We start from the raw sequence: 27373 nt of genomic DNA on the forward strand, positions 1-27373 counted from the left end.
TGCCAGGAGCAACTTCTGAGCACATAGCCAGGAGTAACCCCTGAGCATTACCGGGTGTGGCCCAAAAATCAAAAAAAAAAAAAATCTACTGGAATCACTATTAACCTAATTGCTTAGAAGAAAGAGAATGAGATGTTTTTCTTTGTATTCTAACATCTAGCCCAATACCTGGTGCATCATACGGGCATAACAATTATTTATTATTCAAATAGTGAATGAAAGTATATGTACTGTAGAGCGGGTACAATACTTGCTTTGTACATAACCAACCTGGGTTTGAGTCCCAGCACCTCAAATGGTCCCCTAATCACTACCAGGAGCGATTTCTGAGTGTAGAGCTAGAATTAAGACCTGAGCAATGCTGGGTGTGGCCCAAAAGTCAAAAGAAAAAAAGGAAAGAAAAGAAACTGTATGCAGAGCTTTTTGGTTTTTTATTTTGTTTTGATTTTTGTTTTTGTTTTCGGGTCACACCCGGCAATGCTCAGTGGTTACTCCTGGCTCTATAACTCAGAAATTGCTCCTGGCAGGCTCGGGGACCATATGAGATGCTGGGATTCAAACCACTGTCTCTCTGCATGTGAGGCAAACTCCTTACCTCTTTGCAATCTCTCCAGACCCCAGAGCTTTTATAGAAAAAAAAATCCTATAATTTTAAAAAAAAAGTCCTTTTTAAGATGTGAATTGTAGTTATATGGGTTTTTGATTTTTTCTTATTTTGGAAATGTGAAAGGGTAAAATTAGAAGGAAAAAAAATACAAACAGAAGATGAATTTAAAGAGGCTACTTGTTACCCTGTCTTCACCTTTTTTAAGCAGGAGAGGAAGTCATCTACTCAATTAATTTGTTTTACATGATCCTGCAAAATGTCATTCAAAATTCATGTTATTTCCTGTTAAGCTTTGCAAGGCCTTTGGCCATTCTAGGCATGTAGACTGAATTTGTTTAATATTCCGTGAGTCTCCCCTAATTCTCTATTATTGCTTTTATTATAAGTATATTCCTCCTTTGCAGATGAAATTTTTCCTCTATTTCAGTAAGGGTGATTTGTAAGAGAAAGAAGTCAGGGAATCAAAATTATCCTAATTTGTTGTAGAACATTTTAAAATTCACACCCTAAAGTGACTAATTTGGAGGTGAAAATGTTCTAATTGCATCGTGGTAAACTGACTCTTTCTTTTTTTTTTTTTTTCTTTCGGTTTTTTGGGCCACACCTGTTTGATGCTCAAGGGTTACTCCTGGCTAAGCGCTCAGAAATTGCCCCTGGCTTGGGGGGACCATATGGGACGCCGGGGGATTGAACCTCGGTCCTTCCGTGGCTAGCACTTGCAAGGCAGACACCTTACCTCTAGCGCCACCTCTCTGGCCCTAACTGACTCTTTCAAAGAACAAACAAACCAATTTTCCAACCCAGGTTCGATCTCTGGCACCCTATACAATCACCCTCAATACCATCAAGAGTGACTCCTGAGCACAGAGCCAGAGTAATCCTTGAGCATCTCTTGGTGTGGCCCCAAAACAAGAGCAAAAAAAAAAAATCAACAGATTATGATTTGTTGCATTTTCTCATTGCAATCACATGGATGCTCCTCCATAATTGATTTCAACATTGGTTTCCCTAAACAGAGAATTAAAAAGATAAACACACACACACACACACACACACACACACAAAGATAAACACACATTTGGTCTATTGTGTAATTTTTTTGAAATGATTTTCACTCATTGAACACCCCACTCAAAGAGTGCATCTTTTGTGGTCCCACTGCAAAAGAAAATTATTTCCTTTGAAATTCTAATAGGTAGATCATTGAGTATTTTTTGTGTGTATTACAACCTTAGATGTCATCTGTAAGACCCCATATGAGAACTTGTAGGTCTTTATCTTATCTTTGCTTTACCAGAGAATTGCTGTAGATTCATCTTATGAATAAAGAGAAATAAGTTACTGACCATATTTATCTTTTTCCTTTGACTACCATAAGTTCAAAATTGTTTCTCATCTATATCAGCAACATAATGATTTAACTTTTAGAAAGTCTGCTGTTTCTCATCTGAATTCTATCACAATATCTACACTTTCTATTCTAAGTTGTATTTTTTTTCTTAAAAAACATTTTTTTACTTGAAACTCTGGTTTACAAGGCACAATTTATGGTTTCTCAGGCACATAGTTTCAACACCACATCCCATCACTAATATTGTATTTTATTTGCCTAGTGATCCTTGATTTATAATTATTTATATATAAAATATATAGTTATTTTATTTTGTATGCCACTTTGTATCTTTGTATATCTTTAAATATATATACCCATATCTTTATATACCATTTTTTATGCATGACAGCAAAAATAAAACTCACATTTCTTGTAATTCCCCTAGATCTTCTTTTTATCCCCTTAACACATACTCTATTAACACATTCATTATAATAATGAATAATAATTCCAAAATAAAATATCTCTCTATCCTTGTTTCTCTTTTTTTCTTTTATTCAGGGTAAATATGTGGTCTGCTTTGATCCCCTGGATGGATCCTCCAATATTGATTGCCTTGTATCTATTGGAACCATTTTTGGCATCTACAGAAAGGTAAAGTATAATACATCAAGCATGTGGTTTGAGATCAAAAGAAAAGAAAAAGGTTGAGTATTCAGTTCATTTTTACTCCTAGTAGTAGCTAAATTGAGTAGCATAAAAATCTGATATTTCTAGCACTGACTGAATTGATGTATTAACATGTGTTTATTAGGCAAGTATTCTAAGTCACTGAGCAAATCCTCTGAGCCCCTACATGAATAGTAAGTAGTTAAACTTTAGGGCAAAATTACCTATGTTATGTGTTAAAGTGTAGGTTCCCCAAACAACCTTAGAAAGTCTGGTTTGTAAGATTAGAATATAGCCCCTGAAATGTACATTTAAATTAAGTATTTCAAGTAATTCTGATGTACACTTTAAAATTCTGTAAGAAGAAATTATCTGGAGTAATTTTGCTATGTCCAGCCCCTATAACTTATTTATTTATATTAGTTTTAAAAATTGCTTTATTAAAGATTATGGCTACAAAATAGTTCATTGTTTCAGTCATAAAATGTACACCATCCTTTACCAGTGCACCCTTCCCACCACAAATGTCTCACTTTTCTCTCCCACCCCCACCCCATTCCTACTTCTATCCGTCTCAAGGGCAAGCAATTTACCTCTCTCTCTCTCTCTCTCTCTCTCTCTCTCTCTCTCTCTCTCTCTCTCTCTCTCTCTCTCTCCTCTCTCTTCTGACACTGTGGTTTGCACTATTGTTAATGGAGGGGTGCCTTACACTTTATCCCCTTTCAGCATCCAGTCTATGTCCAGAGTGATCAGTTCCAACTATCATTGTCTTAGTAGATCCTTCTCTAATTGCACTCACTCTCTTTGTGGTGAGCTTCTTAGCCTGGGCTGGACCTCTTTACCTTTATCTTTATTGTCTCTGGATGTTATTAACATACTATCTCTTGTTTTTCTTATATTCCACAAACAAGTGAGATTTTTCTATGCCTATCCTTTTCCCTCTGGCTACTTTCACTCAGGGTAATAATTTCCATGTCCATGTACAGGTAAGCAAATTTCATAAAGTCATTTATCCTAAAGGCTTCATAGTATTCCATTGTGCAGATATACCACTTTTCTTTAGCTACTCATCTGTTATTGGACTCTTGGGTTGTTTCCAGATTCTGGCTATTGTAAATAGTGCTACAATGAACATAGGAGTGCAGAGGGCATTTTTGTATTGTGTTTTTTTTTTTTTTTTTTTTTTTTTGGTTTTTGGGCCACACCCGTTTGACGCTCAGGGGTTACTCCTGGCTATGTGCTCAGAAATCGCCCCTGGCTTGGGTGGACCATATGGGACGCCGGGGGATCGAACCGAGGTCCTTCCTTGGCTAGCGCTTGCAAGGCAGACACCTTACCTCCAGCGCCACCTACCCGGCCCCTGTATTGTGTTTTTGTGTTCCTGGGGTATAACTCTTGAAGTGATATTGCTGGATCATATGGGAGCTCAATTTCTAACTTTTTGAGGAATCTTTATATTGTTTTCCAAAAATGCTGAACCAGTTTGCATTCTCACCAGCAGTAAATGAGAGTCCCATCTCTCCACATCTACGCTAGCACTTGTGTGTGTGTGTTTGTGTGTGTGTGTGTGTGTGTGTGTGTGTGTGTGTGTGAGATGTGTGCCAGTAACTGGTGTGAGATGGTATCTCATTGTTATTTTGATGACCATTTCCCTGATGACTAGTGATGTTGAGCATTTCTTCATGTGCCTTTTATTTTTCATTTGGCCATCCTCCCTCCCTCCCTCCCTCCTCTTCCTTCCTTCCTTCCTTCCTTCCTTCCTTCCTTCCTTCCTTCCTTCCTTCCTTCCTTCCTTCCTTCCTTCCTTCCTTCCTTCCTTCCTACCTTCCTTCCTTCCCTCCCTCCTTCCTTCCCTCCCTCCCTCCTTCCCTCTCTCCCTTTCCTCCCTCCCTCCTTCCTTCCCTCCTTCCATCCCTCCTTCCTTCCCTCCTTTCCTCCCTCCCTCCTTCCTTTCTTCTTTCCTTCCCTCCCTCCCTCTCTCCTTCCCACATTCCTTCCCTTCCTCTCTCCTGCCTTTCCTACCTCCCTCCTGCCTTCCCTCCCTCCTTCCTTCCCTCCCTCTCTCCCTCCCTCCTTCCTTCCTTTCCTCCCTCCTGCCTTTCCTCCCTCCCTCCCTCCTGCTTTCCTTCCCTCCCTCTCTTTTTCCCTCCCTCCCTCCTTCCTCCCCTTCCTCCCTCCTGCCTTTCCTCCATCCCTCTTTCCCTCCCTCCTTCCTTCCCTCCCTCTCTCCCTCCCTCCCTCCCTCCTGCTTTCCCTCCCTCCCTCTTTCCTTCCCTCCCTCCTTCCTTCCCTCCCTCTTTACCTCCCTCCTTCTTTCCTTCCTTTCTCCGTCCCTCCCTCCTTCCTTCCTTCCCTCCCTCCATTCCTTCCCTCCCTTCCTTCCCTCCCTCACTCCCTTTTTCCCTCCCTTCCTTCATTCCCTCCCTCTCTTCCTTTCTTCCCTCCCTCTTTCTCTCTCTCCCTCCTTCCATCCTTCCTTCCTCTTTCCCTCCCTCCCTTTTTTCCTCCCTCCTTCCCTTCTTCCTTCCCTCCCTCTCTCCTTCCTCCCTCCCTCTCTCCTTCCTCCCTCCCTCCTTCCTCCTTCTCTCCCTCCCTCTTACCTCCCTCCCTTCGTCCCTCCCTCCTTCCTTCCTTCCCTTCCTCCTTCCCTTCTTCCTTCCCTCCCTCTCTCCTTCCTCCCTCTCTCCCTCCCTCTTTCCTCCCTCCCTTTGTCCCTCCCTCCTTCCTCCCTTCCCTTCCTCCCTCTCTTCCTCCCTCTCTTCTTTCCTTCCTTCCTTCCTCCCTTCCTTCCTTTTTTACTTCCTTCCCTCCCTCTCTTCCTCCCTCCCTCTCTTCCTCCCTCCCTCTCTTCCTTCCTTCCTTCCTCCTTCCTTCCTTCCTTCCTTCCTTCCTTCCTTCCTTCCTTCCTTCCTTCCTTCCTTCCTTCCTTCCTTCCTTCCTTCCTTCCTTCCTTCCTGTGATGTGCAGTGTCTGCTCCTGGCTTTGTGCTTGGTCACTCCTGGTGGTACTTGGGGTACCATTACGTGTCCAGGGTCAAACCTAGGTGTCAAGCATGATAAGCATGAGCTTAACTCATTGAGGCATCACTCTGACCCTAGATTGTGTTGTTTTTCTTTTAATTAAAAATAAAAAAACTTGGAACCATCACAATAGTACACCTGGCAGAGTATTTGCCTTGCACACGGCCAACTCGGGTTTGATCCCCAACACTTTATATGGTCCCCTGAGCCTGCCAGGAGTGATCCCTGAGCACAGACTCAGGAGTAAGCCCTGAGCACCATTGGGTATGGCCCAAAACAAACAAAAACCAATAGATAAGAATGTGTGTGACAGGGGGCTGGAGATATAGCATAGCCGTAGCATGTTTGCCGTGCACGCAGCCAATCAGGATGGACATTCCATATGGTCCTCCATGCCTGCCAAGAGAGATTTCTGAGCACAGAGACAGGAGTATCCTCTGATCAGGCATCACCGGGTGTGACCTCCCAAAATGTATGTCATATTCTGATTTATTATTATTTTATTAAATTTTTGAGTTGCCTGTGAATATATATGAATTTGGTATGGGTCTGTGATGCAAATGTATTTTTTACTGTGTATCATGGGAAAATAATTGTAAAACAGTATCCTTACTCTGTAATGTCTCTAGGAAGATGTTCCAAGTTCCCGGGTAGCTGAGAAACATTTGGTGTGTATGATATACTGCTCACTCTGCAGCAGGTTGTGTGCTGCCACTGGCATGAGCTCATGAAATTGATTCTCTCCCCAGACTCAGCCCTAAAGTCCAGTCCTAATTTATTTAAATAAGATAGAGCAGGCAAGTGAAAGATATTGAGACTTATAATAAGATTAAATTAGTGGGAGCTGGCATGATGCTGCTTCCTTTTTTTTTTTTTTAAAGAAATATTGGAGAAATGAGGGAATATCAAATTAGCCAAATTGAAGGAGACCCCCAAACGGAAAGCTACAGGAAACCTGGGGTATGATGGAAAACTGCTGTGATAATATAATCAGGACATTACTAATATGTGAAGGAAGGCCCTAAGGCTTTCTATTCTAATTGGAGAGCATGTCTGTGAGACATATTGCTAATGATTAAACTGGAAAGGATCACATAACCTAGAAACATGTTTGGTTTTTTTTTTTCTCCTAGAACTCAACTGGTGAACCTTCCGAGAAAGATGCTCTACAGCCAGGTCGGAATCTGGTGGCAGCTGGATATGCACTCTATGGCAGTGCCACCATGCTGGTGCTGGCCATGGCAAATGGTGTCAATTGCTTCATGCTGGACCCAGTAAGAGAAAGTTCTTGGTTAGGTGCTTGGCTGTGGATATGCTTGCTGTGTGTGGGGGGTGGGGGTGGGGGAAGGCAATAAAAGTGAGAGATTCTGCACACAGAGAGTAGAGATAATCATGTGGGGAAGGGGTGAAGGGATGGAAAGACAACACATACCTCAGTGAGTTTACTGAGGCAAGACCTAACATATGTTTATCAAATAAGGGAGTTTTGTTCCAAGGTGCATTCTGTAGAATGAAGTCACTGAGTTGATCCTAAGACCATGCAGGGCAGACAAAGGAAATAAAGGAACAAAGTGGACAGACAGGGGATATAGTGGAGTCTGAGGTGAGCTCAAGTAGTCCAGTAGGTGTTAAAAGTAGGCTTGTCCAAGCTTCTGATATTTCAAGAAATACTGGCTTTAGAATGGAATGTTTCTGGATCAGTAAATGCTATACTATCCAACTCAAACACATTTATGGACCATATAGAAGCTGTAGATGACTTGCTGGTGTCTCACTACGTCCATTCTAGCTTATTTTTCCTAATGTATATATTAAAGACCCAATTCTGAAATCCTAACTGAAGCAGCAAACTCACTTTGTCTTCAAAGAAGCTACCAGGTAAGTTGATATTATGTAATACTTGGAACCATTATACTTTTGATAAGCCTTTGATGAATTCAAGGGAGTGAAAATAAGGAAAGGAAATAAAACTATGTCCCTACCTACCTTTAGAGAAAAGCTATCTATGAGAAAAATCTATCTAAGGTGCTATAGAAATATTCATTAGAAGTTGTTGAATATCTTCTACAAGTGTATTAGTTGGAGCTACTTATTTGTTTAGTTAGGTTGATAGACAAAATGGAGAAAGCCATTTCCTTATATACATACATACACACATGTATAGCACAGTTAACTAAACCTACCATTGGAGGCAGACCCTACAGTCAATCAATTCTCAGCAAGTCTACTCACTGTACTAACCCCACAAGGACACTGGAAAGATGGTGCAGGAGGCAGTGGTGGTAGCTGCTGGTGCAATTGGGGCACTGTTTATTCACTTAAAGCATGCAGATTTTCCTCAGGGGACACTGGGTGATGCTTTTCTGAAAAGAGGACGGTGGGCCAAAGTTTGGAAGTTTGGAAACACTCTGGTTTAGTTCATATCCGAAGAGAGAATGAATTGAATGAAGATGCCTTTTAGCATTAGAAATGGCCTCATAAGACATTAATGAAACACTTTGTTGATGATGTACTTTTTTGCTGACAAGTTGAACTTCAGGTACAAATTGCTATTAAGGCGGGCAGTGAGGCTGTGGGGTGGTGTTGCAGGTTGTGTACACAGAAGTGTGACTGCCTTTGTCCTCTGCGTTCTTGCATAATTGGACTTTGCCTCCTTCCAAGGAACAGCACTTAATAAGTAAACATGGGGAAGAGAACAGCATTATTTTAAGTGCCAAATTAGACAGAACTGGAGCAAAGTTCACTACAAAATCACCAATGCTTGTGAATTTATCCACATACTTAACTGCTTCTCTGTTAACTTTACATTTGATGAACTTGTGAAAAACCATTAAAATTTTCATTTCTAGATTGCAGACCAAGGTCTTCAACAGTAAGTTGCTATGCATTTGTGGCCCTCTCTCCCCTACTCCTGGTCACCCAGTATTTATAAAGATTCAGAGACATGTCTCATCATTTGTCCATGTCTCATCATTGCTCATGAAGGCTGTAAGCTTGCCTTTACCAGCTTGGCGCTTTCATCTTGGCTTGCTGCAAGCAATGATGGTCTGATAGTCCAACCTTACTGCTAAAATATGGCAGCAGCTATATATTCTTTGCTAGAAGGTTTTAGCTTAAAAAAAAAATCCTTTCTGGCTCCATGCACAGGAGACTAGGACTAGCTTCATCCACAGCCTGGCTGCTTTGGTCAAATACCCAGATGGGGTTCTGCAGTGCTTGACATCCTGGGCTCTGCAGCCTCAGGACTTCTCAGCTGCTATTCAAGGGTTACCATTTTCCTGTCTTTGTAAATAAATGCTCTCCTCTTGCCTTCCTGTCCCTTCCCTTCCCTTCCATACTCTTCCTTTGCAAACTCTTCCCTCCCTACTCTTCTGTTCCTTTCCCTTCTTTTTCCTCCTTTCCCTTCCCTTTCCTACTTTTGCCTTTTCTTCCTTCCCCCTTCCCTTCCTTACTCTTCCCTTTCCTTCCTTCCCTCCCTACCTCCCTCCTTGATTTTTTCATTTTTTATTGATAATAATATATGAATAAATTCTGGGAGGAATCACAAAATGAACATTTTCTGAAGTATATTTTCTGAAGAACATTTTCTGTTTTGTTTTTGGGTCACACCCGGCAGCACTCAGGGGCTACTTCTGGCTCTATGCTCAGAAATTGCCCCTGGCAGGCTCAGGGGACCATATGGGATGCCAGGATTCGAACCACTGTCCTTCTGCATATAAGGCAAACACCCCACCTCCATGCTATCACTCCGGCTCCTGAAGAACATTTTCTGAAGCATAGTGAGAATCCTTAGTTCTACTGTTTTATGGTAACGAAAGAGATCTCTCAAGAGATTAATGAAAAAGCATAAAAAAATGAATCACTCAGGATAATGCCTTTTCATAACCAATGTTAATTCTAATCATTTTCTCTCCCATCTTTCCTTTTCTTTCTTACTTCTGTCCTCCACAGTCCTTCTATTATCTCCTTCCTTTGATTCTAGTTTCAACTTGTTCCATATCTGTAGAAACCAATCTTAAATACTACCTCTCTACTCCTGTGGGCAGAATTTTAATTGCTCTATTATTAGTGGTACAGTAGAGCCCTAAACCACATAGAGCTTGATGCTCCAACTAGAGGAATTAAAGTGATATTATTCTCTAAATTCATATCTACTCTAAAGAACATGAGCATTAGTTTAGTACTAGTCAGGAAGTAGAATGAGACAGAAACATTGCATGTGAGTGGTCAGAGACTAAAGGCTCCTGAAGTGACAGGCATAGTGAAGTTCTGCTGTTTTTTGGTAACTAAAGAGAACTAGATATTATATGAACCATGTACATTGTACCAATGGCAGGATTGAATCCTTTTTTTTAACTGAATAGTACCCTGTTATGTATATAATATGACATCTTTATTTACATCAGTTGATGATAAATCGTTTTCATATTATGACTATACTACTAATACTGTGATAAATGTAAAGTTTCAGAATCTAATTTTTTTTTTTTGCAACATGGATAATCCTGGGAAGATTGTGCTAAATGAAAAGTCTGGGTCAGAGAGATAACATGGAGGTAAGGCATGTTTGTTTTTCATGCAGAAGGACGGTGGTTTGAGTCTCGGCATCCCAGATGGTCCCCTGTGCCTGCCAGGGGCGATTTCTGAGCATAGAGCCATGAGTAACCCCTGAGCAATGCCAGGTATGACCCAAAAACCAAAAAAAAAAAAAGAAGTAAGTCTGATGCCAAAAGACAAATACTCCCATGATTTCAGTCATATTTGAGAAACAAAGAAGCAATACAAACAAACAACCAAACAACAAATCCTTAGATTTTGACCACAGAGTAGCACTTACCAGAGAGGAGGGGCCAGTCAGTTTTAGAGGAACTAGGAGAGGGGGACAAGTGGGAGAAAATTAGGCCTTTCTGGTGACTATAGTTATATTCATTATTGAGATGTAAAGATGTACACCTGAAATTGCCGTGTTGTAAATGTATGTTACCTAAAAGAATATTTGAAACTAGAGAATTAGCGAATAAAAGATGACTGGAAATATGGTACAGCGGGTATACACAGCTGATCCTGGTTTCATCCCTGGCACCACTTATAGTCCCAAGAGTACCACCAGGAGTAAACCCTGAGCACAGAGCTAGAGCCAAATAATCCCACTCCAGATTATTTTTTTAATTTTTCTTCTTTTTGGATCACATCTGGCAGCGCTCAGGGGTTACTCCTGGCTCTATGCTCAGAAATCGCTCCTGGCTGGCTCAGGGGACCATATGGGATGCCAGGATTCAAACCTCCATCCTTCTGCATGCAAGGCAAATGCCCTACCTCCATGCTATATCTCTGGCCCCTCCAGATTTCTTATTTAAAAACAATAATTATTTAAGTATGATTACAAAATTGTTTACATATCAGTTTCAGTCATAGATTTTACACTACCCTTCACCTGTGCACTTCCTCCCCTTCGTCTCTCTCTCTCTCTCCCTCCCTCTCTCCCCCCTCTCTCCCCCTTTCTCTTTCTCTTTCTCTCTTCTCTCCCCTTTGTGACACTGTGATTTGCACTACTGTTAATAAAGGGGTAAGCTTCCTACCATGGACTGGACCTCCTGGCTCTCTATTGTTTTTGGATATTATTGCCATATGGTCTTTTATTTTTCTTATATCCCACAAATTGGTGATATTATTGTATGTTTATTCCTCTCCCTCTGACTAATACATATATATTTTTTAATGTGGTTTTTGGGCCACACCCGATGGTGCACAGGGGTTACTCCTGGCTCTGCACTCAGAAATCGCTCCTGGCAAGCATGGGGGACCATAAGGAATGCCAGGATTCAAACCACTGTCTCTCCTAGATCAACTGAGTGCAAGACATCTCTCTCTGATGCATTTAACCTAGCATAATAATTTCTGTATTTATATCTATGAAGTATAAGCAAATTTCATGACTTCATTTTCCTAACATAGGATACATGATTTCATTTTTCATAACATCGTATTTTCCTAACATAGAATAATACATAGCATTCCATTGTGTATATTGACCACAGTTTTCTTAGCCACTCATCCAATGTTGGTCACTTAAGGTTCTTTCCAGATTCTGACTATTGAAAACAGTACTGCAACAAACATAGGGACACAGAAAGCTTTTTTTTTTTGTGATAGCCTTTTATTTTGACACAAAAATCAGAATATGTGGTTTTTTTATTTAAAATATATTTACTAAAATGCCACTCAATGTTCCAAATTTGATGGTGTCACAGTAAGAAGCAATCTTCATTTCTTTTTTTTTCACAGTATACATTATTTTATTTAAACAACTTTATTACATACATGATTGTGTTTGAGTTTCAGTCATGAAAAGAACACCACCCATCACCAGTGCAACATTCCCATCACCAATGTCCCAAATCTCCCTCCTCCCCACCCAACCCCTGCCTGTACTCTAGACAGTCTTTCCATTTCCCTTGTACATTCTCATTATTAGGATAGTTCAAAACGTAGTTATTTCTCTAAACTAATCCCTGTTTGTGGTGAGCTTCATGAGGTGAGCTGTAACTTCCAGATCTTTTCTCTTTTGTGTCTGAAAGTTATTATTGCAAGAATGTCTTTCATTTTTCTTAAAACCCATAGATAAGTGAGACCATTCTGCATCTTTCTCTCTCTCTGACTTATTTCACTCAGCATAATAGATTCCATGTACATCCATGTATAGAAAAATTTCATGACTTCATCTCTCCTGACAGCTGCATAATATTCCATTGTGTATATGTACCACAGTTTCTTTAACCATTCATCTGTTGAAGGGTATCTTGGCTGTTTCCAGAGTCTTGCTATGGTAAATAGTGCTGCAATGAATATAGGTGTAAGGAAGGGGTTTTTGTATTGTATTTTTATGTTCCTAGGGTATATTCCTAGGAGTGGTATAGCTGGGAGCTTGATTTCCAGTTTTTGGAGGAATCTCCATATTGCTTTCCATAAAGGTTGAACTAGACGGCATTCCCACCAGCAGTGGATAAGAGTTCCTTTCTCTCCACATCCCCGCCAACACTGCATGTTCTCATTCTTTGTGATGTGTGCCAATCTCTGGGGTGTGAAGTGGTACCTCATAGTTGTTTTGATTTGCATCTCCCTGATGATTAGTGATGTGGAGCATTTATTCATGTGTCTTTTGGCCATTAGTATTTCTTCTTTGTCAAAGTGTCTGTCCATTTCTTCTCCCCATTTTTTGATGGGATCAGATGTTTTATTTTTTTCTTGTAAAGTTCTGTCAGTGCCTTGTATATTTTGGAGATTAGCCCCTTATCTGATGGGTATTGGGTGAATACTTTCTCCCACTTAGTGGGGGCTCTTGTATCCTGGGCGCTATTTCTTTTGAGGTGCAGAATCTTCTCAGTTTAATGTATTCCCATCTGTTAATCTCTGCTTTCACTTGCTTGGAGAGTACAGTTTCCTCCTTGAAGATGCCTTTAGTCTCAATGTCCTGGAGTGTTTTACCTAAGCGTTGTTCTATATATCTTATGGTTTTGGGTCTGATATCAAGGTCTTTCATCCATTTGGATTTAACCTTTGTACATGATGTTAGCTGGGGGGGTCTCAGTTCAATTTTTTGCAAGTGGCTAGCCAGTTGTGCCAACACCACTTGTTGAAGAGGCTTTCTTTGCTCCATTTAGGATTTCTTGCTCCTTTATCAAAATTTAGGTGATTGTATGTCTGGGGAACATTCTCTGAGTATTCAAGTCTATTCCACTGATCTGAGGGCCTGTCTTTATTCCAATACCATGCTGTCTTTGATAACTATTGCTTTGTAGTACAGTTTAAAGTAGGGGAAAGTAATTCCTCCCATATTCTTTTTCCCAATGATTGCTTTAGCTATTCTCGGGTGTTTATTGTTCCAAATGAATTTCAAAAGTGCCTGATCCACTTCTTTGAAGAATGTCATGGGTATCTTTAGAGGGATCGCATTAAATCTGTATAATGCCTTGGGGGAGTATTGCCATTTTAATGATGTTAATCCTGCCAATCCATGAGCAGGGTATGTGCTTCCATTTCCGCGTGTCCTCTCTTATTTCTTGGAGCAGAGTTTTATAGTTTTCTTTGTATAGGTCCTTCACATTTTTAGCTAAGTTGATTCCAAGATATTTGAGTTTGTGTGGCACTATTGTGAATGGGGTTGTTTTCTTAATGTCCATTTGTTCTTGATTACTATTGGTGTATAGAAAGGCCATTGATTTTTGTGTGTTAATTTTGTAGCCTGCCACCTTGCTATGAGTCTACTGTTTCTAGAAGCTTTTTCATAGAGACTTTAGGGCTTTCTAGGTAGAGTATCATGTCATCTGCAAACAGCGAGAGCTTGACTTCTTCCTTTCCTACCTGGATTCCCTTGATATCTTTTTCTTGCCTAATTGCTATAGCAAGTACTTCCAGTGCTATGTTAAATAGGAGTGGTGAGATAGGACAGCCTTGCCTTGTGCCCGAATTTAGAGGAAAGGCTTTCAGTTTTTCTCCATTGAGGACAATATTTGCGTCTGGCTTGTATTAGAAGGCCTTAACTATATTGAGAAAGGTTCCTTCCATTCCCATCTTGCTGAGCATTTTGATCAAGAATGGGTGTTGGACCTTATCAAATGCTTTCTCTGCATCTATTGATATGATCATGTGATTATTTTTCTTGTTGTTGATGTTGTGTATTAAGTTGATAGATTTGGGCCCGGAGAGATAGCACAGCGGCGTTTGCCTTGCAAGCAGCCGATCCAGGACCAAAGGTGGTTGGTTCGAATCCCGGTGTCCCATATGGTCCCCTGTGCCTGCCAGGAGCTATTTCTGAGCAGACAGCCAGGAGTAACCCCTGAGCACCGCCGGGTGTGGCCCCAAAACAAAAACAAAACAAAAAAAGTTGATAGATTTATGGATGTTAAACCATCCTTGCATTCCTGGGATGAAACCTATTTGATTGTAGTGGATGATCTTCTTCCTCTTTTTTTTTTTTTTGAGTATAAAAGCTTTTTTTTTATTTCAATTTTATTTATTTATTTTTTAATTTTTTGGGCCACACCTGGCAGTGCTCTGGGATTACTCCTGGCTGTCTGCTCAGAAATAGCTCCTGGCAGGCACAGGGGACCATATGGGACACCGGGATTCGAATCAACCACCATAGGTCCTGGATCGGCTGCTTGAAAGGCAAACACCACTGTGCTATCTCTCCGGGCCCGGATGATCTTCTTAGTGAGGCATTGAATCCTATTTGCCAGGATTTTGTTGAGGATCTTTGCATCTGTATTCATCAGAGATATTGGCCTTTAATTTTCTTTTTTGGTAGCATCTCTGTCTGGTTTATGTATCAAGGTGATGTTGGCTTCATAAAAGCTATTTGAAAGTGTTCCTATTTTTTCGATTTCATGAAAGATTCTTGCCAGGATTGGTAGTAGTTCCTCTTGAAAGGTTTGAAAGAATTTATTAGTAAATCTATCTGGGCCTGGGCTTTTGTTTTTGGGCAGACATTTGATTACTGTCCTAATATCCTCAATAGTGATGGGTGTGTTTAGATATGCTACATCTCTTCATTCAACCATGGAAGATTATAAGAGTCCAAAAATTTATCCATTTCTTCCAGTTTTCATTTTTAGTGGCATAGAGTTTCTCAAAGTAGTTTCTGATTACCCTTTGAATTTCTACCATATCAATAGTGATCTCTCCTTTTTCATTCCTAATATGAGTTATCAAGTTTCTCTCTCTTTCTTTGTTAGTTTTTTCAGTGGTCTATCAATCTTGTTTATTTTTTCAAAGAACCAACTTCTGCTTTTGTTGATCTTTTGGGTTGTTTTTTGGGTTTCCACTTCATTGATTTCTGCTGTCAGCTTTGTTATTTCTTTCTGTCTCCCTATTTTTGGGTCCTTTTGTTGAGTACTTTCTAATTCTATGAGCTGCGTCATTAAGCTATTCAGGTATGCCCCTTCTTCTTTCCTGATGTGTGCTTGCAAAGCTATAAATTTTCCTCTCAGTACCGCTTTTGCTGTGTCCCATAGGTTCTGATAGTTTGTGTCTCCATTGTCATTTGTTTTCAGGAAGGTTTTGATTTCATTTTTTATTTCATCTTGGACCCACTGTTTATTCAGTATTAGGCTGTTTAACTTCCAGGTATTAAAGTTTTTCTTCTGTGTCTCTTTGTGGTTCACATATAATTTCAAGGCCTTGTGGTCAGCGAAGGTAGCCAGCAAAATTTCTATCCTCTTGATATTATGGAGGTATGTTTTATGTGCTAGCATGTAGTCTATCCTGGAGAATGTCCCATGTACATTAGAGAAGAATGTGTATCCAGGCTTCTGGGGGTGGAGTGTCCTGAATATATCTACTAGGCCTCTTTCTTCCATTTCTCTTTTCAGGTCTAGTATATTCTTGTTGGGTTTCAGTCTGGTTGACCTGTCAAGTGTTGACAAAGCCATGCTGAGGTCTCCCACAATTATTGTGTTGTTATTGATATTATTTTTCAGATTTGTCAACAATTTTATTAAATATTTTGCTGGCCCCTCATTTGGTGCATATATGTTTAGGAGAGTGATTTCTTCCTGCTGTACGTATCCCTTGATTAATACAAAATGTCCATCTTTGTCCCTTACAACTTTCCTAAGTATAAAGTTTGCATCATCTGATATTAGTATGGCCACTCCAGCTTTTCTATGGGTCTTGTTTGCTTGGATGATTTTCCTCCAGCCTTTTATTTTGAGTCTATGGTTGTTCTGACTATTCAGATGCATTTCTTGTAGGAAGCAGAAGGTTGGATTGAATTTTTTGATCCATTTAGCCACTCTGTGTCTCTTAACTGTTGCATTTAGTCCATTGACATTGAGAGAAAGAATTGTCCTGGGAGTTAATGCCATCTTTATATTGATGTTTGGTGTGTCTGTTGGTCAGTCTTGTCTTAAAGTAGGCCATTCAGTTTTTCTTTTAAGAATGGTTTTGAGACTGTAAAGTTTCTGAGCTGTTGTTTGTCTGTGAAACCATATATTGTTCCTTCAAACCTGAAAGTGATTTTTGCTGGGCGCAGTATTCTAGGCGAAGCATTTATTTCATTGTGTGTTGTCACTATGTCGTCCCACCACTGCCTTCTGGCCTTGAGTGTTTCTGGTGACAGGTCTGTAGTAAATCTCAAGGATGTTCCCTTGAATGTAATTTCTCTTTTCGATCTTGCTGCTTTCAGAATTCTGTCTCTATCTGTGGGATTCATCATTGTGACTAGGATGTGTATTGGGGTGTTTTTTCTGGGGTCTCTTTTAGTTGGTACTCTTCGGGCATGCAGGATTTGATCGCATGTATTCTTTAGCTGTGGTAGTTTCTCTTTAATGATGTTCTTGACCGTTGATTTTTCCTGGCGATTTTCTTCCTAGGTCTCTGGGACTCCATTGATTCTTAAGTTGTTTCTGTTGAGCTTATCATAGACTTCTATTTTCATCTGTTCCCATTCTTTGAATAATTTTTCCATTGTTTGATCATTTGCTTTAAGCATTTTTTTCAGTTTCTTCTGCTGCATGGAATTGTTATTCATCTCATCTTCCAGTATACTAATTCTATCCTCAGCTGCTGTTAACCTGTGGGAAAGCTCAACCATGTTTTTCTTTAATTCATCTACTGAGTTTTTCAGACCTGATATTTGACCTGAAGTTTCAGTTTGGAGTTTTCTGATTTCTATCTTCATATTCTCTTGATTCTTATTAGTGTTCTCTTCTATACTTTCTTTGAGTTCTTTGAACATCTTCCATATTGCAACTCTAAACTTCTTATCTGAGAGGCTGCCTAGTTGGTTGGTCATGTTCAAGTCATCAGAGTTACCATCGTCATTATCTATGTCTGGAGCTGGCCTGCATTGTTTCCCCATTGTCACACTTGTATTGTGGGTTTTTCTACATATTGTGGTTGTATTCATTGGCTAAATGATTTGCCTGGCTGAGAAGTAAAGTGGAGTGGCCGTGCTCCTCTGGCTCTTCCCTTTCTGGGCATGTAAACTCACCTCCAGGGAAGGCTCCAGGGAAAGCGAGCTGTCCGCAGATGAGCCACACACAGGATGAAATCAGGCCAAAAATGCAGCACAGCACAGAAGACAGGCACGTAGGGGTGCTGGCATCTGAGTTTCAGCAGAGTTCAGTGGCCTCCGCTTTCTGGGTGTGTAAACTCACCTCCAGGGAAGGCTCCAGGGAAGGCGAGCTGTCCGCAGATAAGCCACACACAGGATGAAATCAGGCCGAAAATGGAGCACAGCACTGAAGACAAGCAGATAGGGGTGCTGGCATTGAGTTCCCAGAAATCCTTTAGAACTTTAATTCTAGTCTGAAATGGGTAATCCCCTCAGATGATTGGGGCTTTTCATCCTCTTACTGACAAAGGTGAAAGGGCTTGAAGCCTTCAAAACCTTCACTGTGGTCTCCAGGGTCACCCAGAAAATTGACATTCACTTCTGAAGCAGGCAGGATCACTGGCAGGAACACTGATAAAATCCAGTCTCAGGTAGCTGAAAACAGCATGACCCAAGATGGCTTCGGCACCCTTCTGACTTCTGGCAGAAAGCAGCAGGAATCAGTTTGTGTATGTCCCGACCCACCTCTGAAGCAGGCTGGATTGTCAGCAGGAATGCAGATGAAATCCAGTCTCAGGCATCTCTGAAGCAGGCAGGATCACCAGCAGAAACGCTGATGAAATCCAGTCTCAGGCAGCTCTGAAGCAGGCAGGATCACCAGCAGGAACACTGATGAAATCCAGTCTCCCCAGAAAGCTTTTCTGCCTGTGGTTCTTGATTTCCTAGGGCACCCTAGATTTCTCCTTCCAAAAAAAAAAAAAAAAATTAAAAAGGAGAACTGGAAAGTTGACAGCAGCTGTGAACATGGTAGTATCGCTGAATTGTAAACATTTGGGGCCACTTAGGGATCCCTTTCTTCCTGATAGCCCAGCATATGCATTTGCATGTGAAGGCATCTACATCTTATGTTACTTTGGGTACACATATCTTATTCTCAGATTTTGTTGCTGTCTTACATCAACATGTCTTGCTTGCATCATGCTTCTACTCTCCTTCATATGCCTGCTTTCTATTTGTTTTATTGTAACTATTTGAAAGCAAAAACTCTCCCGTTCCTGAAAGTGGAACTGCACCCTTTGTATTCCCTGCTCTGACTCTTTTAGACCAGGTTTACAGCCCTGAGAGAGTGGAGGGACTGTATAGGTGCCTATGGTCCTGGATCAGCTTCCTGTGAAAAAAGTAGGGCTTACCGCTGACCTGGAACTTGTGCAGGTTCCTACCCCTCAGGCCCTGAAAAGACCCAACACTCTGCCCTTATTCCTCTCTGTCCTGCAGGCCATTGGAGAATTCATACTGGTGGACAAGAACGTGAAGATAAAAAAGAAAGGAAACATTTATAGCCTCAATGAAGGTTATGCCAAGGACTTCGATCCTGCTCTCTCTGAGTATCTCCAGAGAAAGAAGTTCCCTCCAGTAAGTAAGGAAGTACAGGAAAAGACCCTGAATCAAGAAATTTTTAGTCTATGATTTAAAATTCTGTGTGCAAGTGACTCATCTGTAGTGATCTGACTATTAAGTCAAAATTCAAGGGGCTTGTTCATTTTTTTTCCCACTTTCTCATGGCAGAAGAAAATTAAGATAACAGTGCTAGAGAGATGGTATATAGTATAAGGTCAACTGCATGTGGCCAATCCCAATTTAAATGCCCAGTATACATATCAACATTTGTAGCCTGAATTCTATTAGGAATAATACCTGAGTACCTCCATGTATAGACCAAAAATGAGTGAGAGAGAGAGAGAAGAGAATAAAATTGGGAATGGATAGGGGGTTCATGGTCACAAATGCATATTTCTGGGGTTCCTGGGGTTCCTAATGCCATTTACGGAGCCTATACTGGTATTACTCTAAAGTAGTAATAAATGGCTGAATCTGAAGTGCAGAAATAGATATTTGTTGAGCTTGTGGGAATATCTAATGTTGTTGCCACACTCTTGCTTAAAAATGCACACAGAGCTATATCATACAAGGATGAAGCCCTGATACTGTATATCTAGTGTACTCTGAGCTATCCCCAGGCACTCATTAGTTTTTCTAGTTCTCCACCTTATCCCAGATTCCCACCACTCATCTCATCCTATTTTCCACTGCAGGCAGCACTTGTCTCTACATTGCTAAGCCTCTTGCACATGTGCTTCTCTCCCCTAGAAATGCATATTTCACCATGTCCAGGTCTTAAGCTTGGCATGGGTCTTCAAGATTCAGCTAAGTGGCACAATTTTTGTGATGCTTGCTTTGATTCCATAGTTAGATTAGCCAATGGTCCCTTCAGTGCTTCTGTGAATTATTGTAAGATATTCAAGAGGTTCCCATTCCATTTATACTCCTTGAGAATAGGACTTTTATAAACTCTCCTCACATAGCCTTATAGGCTTGAGGTGAATAACTATTAAACATGGCAAGAGAACTCCTGTAGTTAATAACACATTTGTTAACACATGCAACCAAATCTAAGAACTGGGGCCGGCAAGGTGGCGCTAGAGGTAAGGTGTCTGCCTTGCAAGCGCTAGCCAAGGAAAGATCGCGACTGTGGTTTGATCCCCCAGCGTCCCATATGGTCCCCCCAAGCCAGGGGCAATTTCTGAGCGCTTAGCCAGGAGTAACCCCTGAGCAGCAAATGGGTGTGGCCCCAAAAAACAAACAAACAAACAAAAAATTGGTCTACAGAAATGTGGGGGCATGAAAGAAAGGGGAGGTTGGAACTTTGGTGGAGAGTTGAAGCACTGTGTGCATAAAACTCTATAATTGTAACCATGGCATTGCACTAAAAATTGCTGGTTTTGTCTCCAGGATAACTCGGCCCCCTATGGTGCCAGGTATGTGGGCTCCATGGTGGCTGATGTTCATCGCACTCTGGTGTATGGAGGGATATTTATGTACCCAGCAAATAAGAAGAGTCCCAAAGGAAAGGTAAAGGTCTCATAAAAAGTGGTTGAGAAGTGGTGGATCTCAAAGACATGGAGATTTGAATTAAAGGGGAAGAATGATGAGAACTGTTTGTTCTTTCCCATGCTGTAGTCTACATCAAAATTTCCTTTGGCATCTTCTGTTAAAGGTTGTGTTCTGTTCTGTTAATGGTTGTCCTGGTTTAATGATGTCCTCGATAGTCCATTCATTGCTAGTGAGCAGTAAAGGTATCATGGTGAGAAGGGCCCCAAAGGGCTCAAAGCATCTCTGTGGCAGAATAAGCTGTTTATAAAATGAAATGGAGCAGCACAGCCTTACTACCCAGTAAAATTTTAAATATAAATTCAAAATAAAGGGTTTATTTGATGGCTTTAAAATTAACTAACTGGTGAGCTGTCATTTGCTTCTTGGGATACCTTTCTCGTAAAGGAACAACTCTCTGGGGAAACAGTTTTTAGGTAAACTGTTCCTTGTTCACATGTACTGATTGTGAAGTACATGCTTATCTGACCGAGGGAGGCCTCCACTACATAGAGGGACAGTGCAATTCCCCACAAGAATTACTAATGAGAAGATCATCTTTTTAGAAAGAGAAAATAGATTCTCCTTAAGAGGTTATAAATCTATATGAAGTTAACCCTTGAACAGCTTAGGGTGGGGGGGTAGTTAGGGGACACACTGCCGCATGCAGCTGAAAAGGTGGTGATAGGTATTTTTACCTGTATTGCTCTCCATTGGAGTCTTGTTTTCTCTTGTTTATCTATCCTCCCTCATATTTATCTAAATCACTTCATTTCAAAAATATCTTAAACTTTGAACACATCAAAAACTTACTACTTGGGGCCGGGCGGTGGCGCTAAAGGTAAGGTGCCTGCCTTGCCTGCGCTAGCCTTGGACGGACCGCGGTTCGATCCCCCGGCGTCCCATATGGTCCCCCAAGCCAGGAGCAACTTCTGAGCGCATAGCCAGGAGTAACCCCTGAGCGTTACTGGGTGTGGCCCAAAAACCAAAAAAACAAACAAACAAAAAAAAAACTTACTACTTAACAACCTACAGCTAAATGGTAACTTAAACAATTGATTAACATATATTGTATGTTAAGTAATATACTTGTCATAAATGTAAACTAGAAAAATATATTATTTGTTTTATTATTTAAAACTCAACTGCTTATTACAAAAGCACAGATAATTTTTTATTCATGGCTAAATTGGATATTATTTAAGAACTCTTTTTTTCTTTTCTTTTTTTTTGTTTTTTGTTTTTGTTTTTGGGCCACACCTAGCGGCGCTTAGGGGTTACTCTGGCCTGCACTCAGAAATCACTTCTGGCAGGCTCAGGGGTGCTGGGGATCGAATCTGGGTCTACCCAGGGCCAGCTGCATGCAAGGCAAATGCCCTGCTACTGTATGTGCTATTGCTCCGGCACTTAAGAACTCTTTTAAAATTGTCCCAAAATTTCAAAAGAATTTTTCTGAATAACCAAGTTATCAAAAAGACAAATCACTTCAAAGTTTTTATTAACTCACAAACTCAAACATATATAATATAATTATATTTGATTAATGAGTCAATATCAGTACTATTTTATTTTTTTTGGTGATGGGAATGTTGCATAGATGGAGGGGGCAGTTCTTTTAATGACTGAGGCCCAACTGCAAACATATTTGTAATTTGAAGAATAAAGTATTAAAAAATTAAAGAAAAATACATTATTAAGAAAAACCATAAATAGGAGATGTGTACAGAGATTACTGTAGGTTTATATCTTCTCTTTACAAGGTCTGTGTATTACTGGATCTTCTGTGTTCAGGTTTTTCAGATCTCTGTTCACAGGTTTCTGTTTACAGAATGTAGTTTCCTGGTCACTGGAGGAATTATTTCCTAAAACAACACCTCTGCCAGACACATCAGGCATCTTAACTCCTCTATATAGCACCTTATTCTAACACCTAAAAAATGATTTCATAACACAAATATTTAGGTTCCTTCATTTTTAGATTTGAAAATCTGGTCCTGACACCTGTGTGAAAACTGTCTAGTCAGGAATATCTGCCAAGAGCTGTTTACTTCTAGTCAGACTCATTGAAAATGCACACAATCCTAGAAGCCAACATGTATGAGAGACTTGCAACGCTGAAGTTTTAGAAGAATTGTAAAATTCATGAACACAGAGTTGCAAACAATATTATACTGTTGGAGAATCCAGTCTGCTCTCCAGATGTTTGCAGCCAGACGCTACCAGACTCTAAAATGCATTTAAATGGGCATGACTCCATCCAAAACATACAGAATAACTCATTAGGTCTTGTTTCCTTTCTAATAAGAAGGAAACCAAAAGTTCTGCCAAAATGTCATTTATTCCGAGTCAAGGTGGTCTGTTTCAAATTTACTTCAGGCAAACTTTTGCAGGTTCTAGTCTGAGGAATGACTTCATCCTTTGGTTCCAGGGAACTGTCTGGTTTTGTGAGTTGGGGAGCTTTTAAAACCTGAGAAGGAAAGGGAGAGTGTGAGCTACTTTGCATGATTGTGTTATAGAACAACTCCACTCTGTTTTCTTGGCTCTTGTCTTCCAGTTGAGACTATTATACGAGTGTAACCCGATGGCCTATGTTATGGAGAAGGCAGGCGGATTGGCTACTACGGGATCTACAGCCATACTGGACATAGTTCCCACTAATATCCACGAGAGGGCGCCCATTGTCTTGGGGTCTCCGGAAGACGTGAAAGAATTCTTGGAGATCTTTAAGAAGCATGCTGCCAAATGATGAAAGAATTGCTTTTCTCCGGACCTTTCATTTTATGTGGCACACATTTATTACTCTCTACTGCACACATCACATATCCCTAAGACAGCAATAAAAAACACAGATATTTTCACCATCAAGTGTTCTGTAATGGATGTCTGACGCTGCTTCTCCAAAATGCTACTTTGAGACTGTCACTAGTGTTTGTGTGTATGTATGTAGGTATGCATGTATGTATTTTGGGGGATACAAGATCTGGCCTTGCTCAGGGATTACTCCTGGCTCTGTGCTGAGAGATCACTCCTGGTGAGCTCAGGTAAACATATGGGATGCTGGGGATTGAATAGGGCACTTGGCTGTGTGCAAGCCAAGTGCCCTACTACTTTTACTCTTACTGGCCCTGTTTCTTCTTATTCTTTCTCTTCTTACTCTTTCCTCTTCCTCTTCTCCCCTTCCTTCTTCATTTTTTGTCTTCTCCTCCTCTTCCTCTTCTTCCATATAGAATTAGATTACTCATTTAATACTTTTTCTTTTTTTTTGCTCTTTGGGCCACACACCCCCCAAAAACAAAACAAAACAAAACAAAACAAAAAAAGAAATATAACAAATCAGTGGTGGTACATGATGGTGAACTTTTGACCTGTAATCTGTAAATACATCAGAGTATAAAAATAAGATATATGCTAGTAAAATAAATGTTAGTAAAACCATTGGTAATTTTTCTACAAAATGTAACTTTTTAATCATTTTTATTTATAATTATTATTACTATTATTTTGGGTTTTGGCTTACACCTGGCAGCGCTCAGGGGTTACTCCTGGCTCTACGCTCTGAAATCACTCCTGGCAGGCTCAGGGGACCATAAGGGATGCCAGGATTCAAACCACCATCCTTCTGCATGCAAGGAAAACGCCCTGCCTTCATGCTATCTCTCCGGCCTTTATATACTTATAATTATCTAGGTCTAGCATAAGAAGAAGGATTTATCATAATAATAGAATTTATAGAAACGTAATTTGTTGCAAGTAAGTATATATCTCATTAAATTCTACATAAACTTATCCCACTCTGATTCTGAAAAGTTGTGAATTCACAAAGTGATTTTTATATTTAACCTTGCAACTTAGTTAGGTTCTGGCTCCTAGAGCACCAATATGATGGATGATTTGAGCTATTTTTTTCCACTAAGTTAGCTAGACAGAAAATGGTGTTGGTGTAATGAAGGTATGACATAATCATAAAAAATAACTCTTATTTTATTTGTGTTATGCTTTGTGTTTTTATTTGAGTTATTTTTTTATTTCACTGTGAGTTTTTAATGGATCATTTTGATGCCATTATGTAGGGGTTTTTTGTTTTTGTTTTTGGGTCATACCCAGCAGCGCTCAGGGGTTACTCCTGGCTCTATGCTCAGAAATCGCTCCTGGCAGGCTCGGGGGACCATATAGGATGCTGGGATTCAAACCAATGACCTTCTGCATGAAAGGCAAACGCCTTACCTCCATGCTATCTCTCTGGCCCCAATTATGTAGGTTTTATATACATCCTAGTACACAAAATTATAATATGACTCATAGGGAGAGTTTAACCTATAGCAATAGCGATTCAAATTCTGGCATCCCATATGGGGATCCCGTGGGGATAAGGGCAGGCGAATCCTCCTGCCTTCTCCATATCCCCATATCCCCTATATCCATCCCATATCCCTCATGCCTGCTAGGGGCGACTTCTGAGCGCAGAGCCAGGAGTAACCTGAGCGGCACGGGGTGTGACCCAAACAAAACAAAACAAAACAAAACAAAAAACAGAATCAGCCAGCTAGACTTAGTGGAAAATTTGTTGTCAACATCCAAGGCACCTTTGTCAGGGGCTACCTTCTTTCCATCAGTGGGAAAGATGGAGAACTTGGCCTTTTGTTTGTTTTGTTTTGTTTTTTTGGTTTTTGGGTCACACCTGGCAGCTCTCAGGGGTTACTCCTGGCTCTACGCTCAGAGATCGCTCCTGGCAGGCCCGGGGGACCATATGGGATACCGGGATTCGAACCACCGTCCTTCTGATTGCAAGGCAAATGCCTTACCTTCATGCTATCTCTCTGACCCCAGAACTTGGCCATTTTGAAGCCTTTAGACTAGAGCTTCTTCACAGTATCTGATGCTTGCTGGCCTTGACTTTCACAATGATGCAAGTATGATGTTGTCTTCTATCTCTACATGGCTGACTCTACGTGGTCAGAGGAACTCGATGCTGGTATAATGGTCAAGCTGGTTTCTCCTGGGGATGATCTGAGATTTGGCTGCCTTCTCATTTGAGAGTCTTGGGCAGCCAGAAGAGGGTACTATACAGATATGTTTTTTGTTTTTTGTTTTTGCCACATCCGGCGGTGCTCAGGGGTTACTCCTGGCTGTCTGCTCAGAAATAGCTCCTGGCAGGCACGGGGGACTATATGGGACACCGGGATTCGAACCAACCACCTTTGGTCCTGGATCGGCTGCTCAGATATGTTTTTGTGGCTGTGAATACCTTTCTTGGCCTTCATAGATTTTCTTTTGGCTTTAGCCTAATTTAGGAGGGGCTGGGACTTCCTTATTTCGTTTGGTGTCATGTTTGAAAAGAGCCAACCATTTAATTTTCTTTTAGGTGTGCTTCTCACACAGCGTGGTATAAATTTAATCTTGCTTTTATATGTGTCTGTTTCAGTATTTTCATAAACGAGGATTATTTTCATTGAGAGGTCACACTTGTTCCCACCTTTCCATTAGCTTGGATCAGTGACCTTCATGTTTTCATTAGTCATGCCATATCAATGTAATTACATATATTCAGAGAAATAGCAGCAACAATAGTTCTTGGGACCTCAAAGTTGAATTTTATCTTGAAGATACTGGGATTGCCTCCACCAAAAAAGTGGCAGGCTTTGAATGTCACATAGAGACTTGGTGGGACTGATGTTGACCACTTGCTATGTTTCATGGTGTCAGGCTGTTGATAAAATGGGACTTCTCTATTAGGCCTAATTAGGTGTTATTTAGCCAGGGGAAAATTCTCTCTTAAGTAACTCAAATTTATTGCTAGGAATTTTCTTTTTTTTTTTTTTTTTTTTTGGTTTTTTGGGCCACACCCGTTTGACACTCAGGGGTTACTCCTGGCTATGTGCTCAGAAATCGCCCCTGGCTTGGGGGGACCACATGGGACGCCGGGGGATCGAACCGCGGTCCTTCCTTGGCTAGCGCTTGCAAGGCAGACACCTTACCTCCAGCGCCACCTACCCGGCCCAAAATGTATTTTTTTTTTTTTTTTGGTTTTTGGGCCACACCCGGTGACGCTCAGGGGTTACTCCTGGCTATGCGCTCAGAGGTCGCTCCTGGCTTGGGGAACCATATGGGACGCCGGGGGATCGAACCGCGGTCCGTCTCCTAGGCTAGCGCAGGTAAGGCAGGCACCTTACCTCCAGCGCCACCGCCCGGCCCCTATAATTCATCTTTTCCACCTACCAATTGATTACAATTATATTCTTTTTTTTTTTTTTTTTTTTTTTGGTTTTTGGGCCACACCCGTTTGACGCTCAGGGGTTACTCCTGGCTATGTGCTCAGAAATCGCCCCTGGCTTGGGGGGACCATATGGGACGCCGGGGGATCGAACCGCAGTCCTTTCTTGGCTAGCGCTTGTAAGGCAGACACCTTACCTCTAGCGCCACCTTCCCGGCCCCCGGAATTTTCTATTAGGATCCTCAGTAATAATAGTAGACTTTGTACAGGACTACATGCCTTTTTTTTATTATTTCATATAATTTATTTAAGCACCATGGTTACAAACATGTTCATAATTGGGTTTCAGCCATAAAATGCACACTCCCTTCACCAGTGCAACTTTCCCACCACCATTGTCCCCTATTTCCCTTCTCCCCCATTCCCTGCCTGTCTTCAAGAAGACATTTTACAGATTTTTCTATATATCAATGTCATGGTAGTTGTTAGTATAGTTATTTCTCTAACTGCACTCACCACTCTTTGTGATAAGCTTCATATTATGGGCTGG

General features: G+C 40.9%; 1 protein-coding gene across 1 annotated transcript in view; it reads left to right on the plus strand.

The window, feature by feature from the left end:
- Positions 1–23473, plus strand: part of FBP1 (fructose-bisphosphatase 1) — a 40973-nt gene extending 17500 nt beyond the window's left edge. The window contains exons 3-7 of the mRNA XM_049772320.1: positions 2502–2594; positions 6763–6903; positions 18960–19097; positions 20475–20594; positions 23167–23473. Of these exons, the coding sequence (XP_049628277.1) occupies positions 2502–2594; positions 6763–6903; positions 18960–19097; positions 20475–20594; positions 23167–23358 (684 nt within the window). The 3' untranslated portion in view covers positions 23359–23473. The remainder of the gene's footprint in view (positions 1–2501; positions 2595–6762; positions 6904–18959; positions 19098–20474; positions 20595–23166) is intronic.
- The last annotated feature ends 3900 nt before the right edge of the window (positions 23474–27373 follow it).

This window comes from Suncus etruscus, chromosome 4 (genome assembly GCF_024139225.1).
Source record: "Suncus etruscus isolate mSunEtr1 chromosome 4, mSunEtr1.pri.cur, whole genome shotgun sequence".
NCBI lineage: Eukaryota > Metazoa > Chordata > Mammalia > Eulipotyphla > Soricidae > Suncus > Suncus etruscus.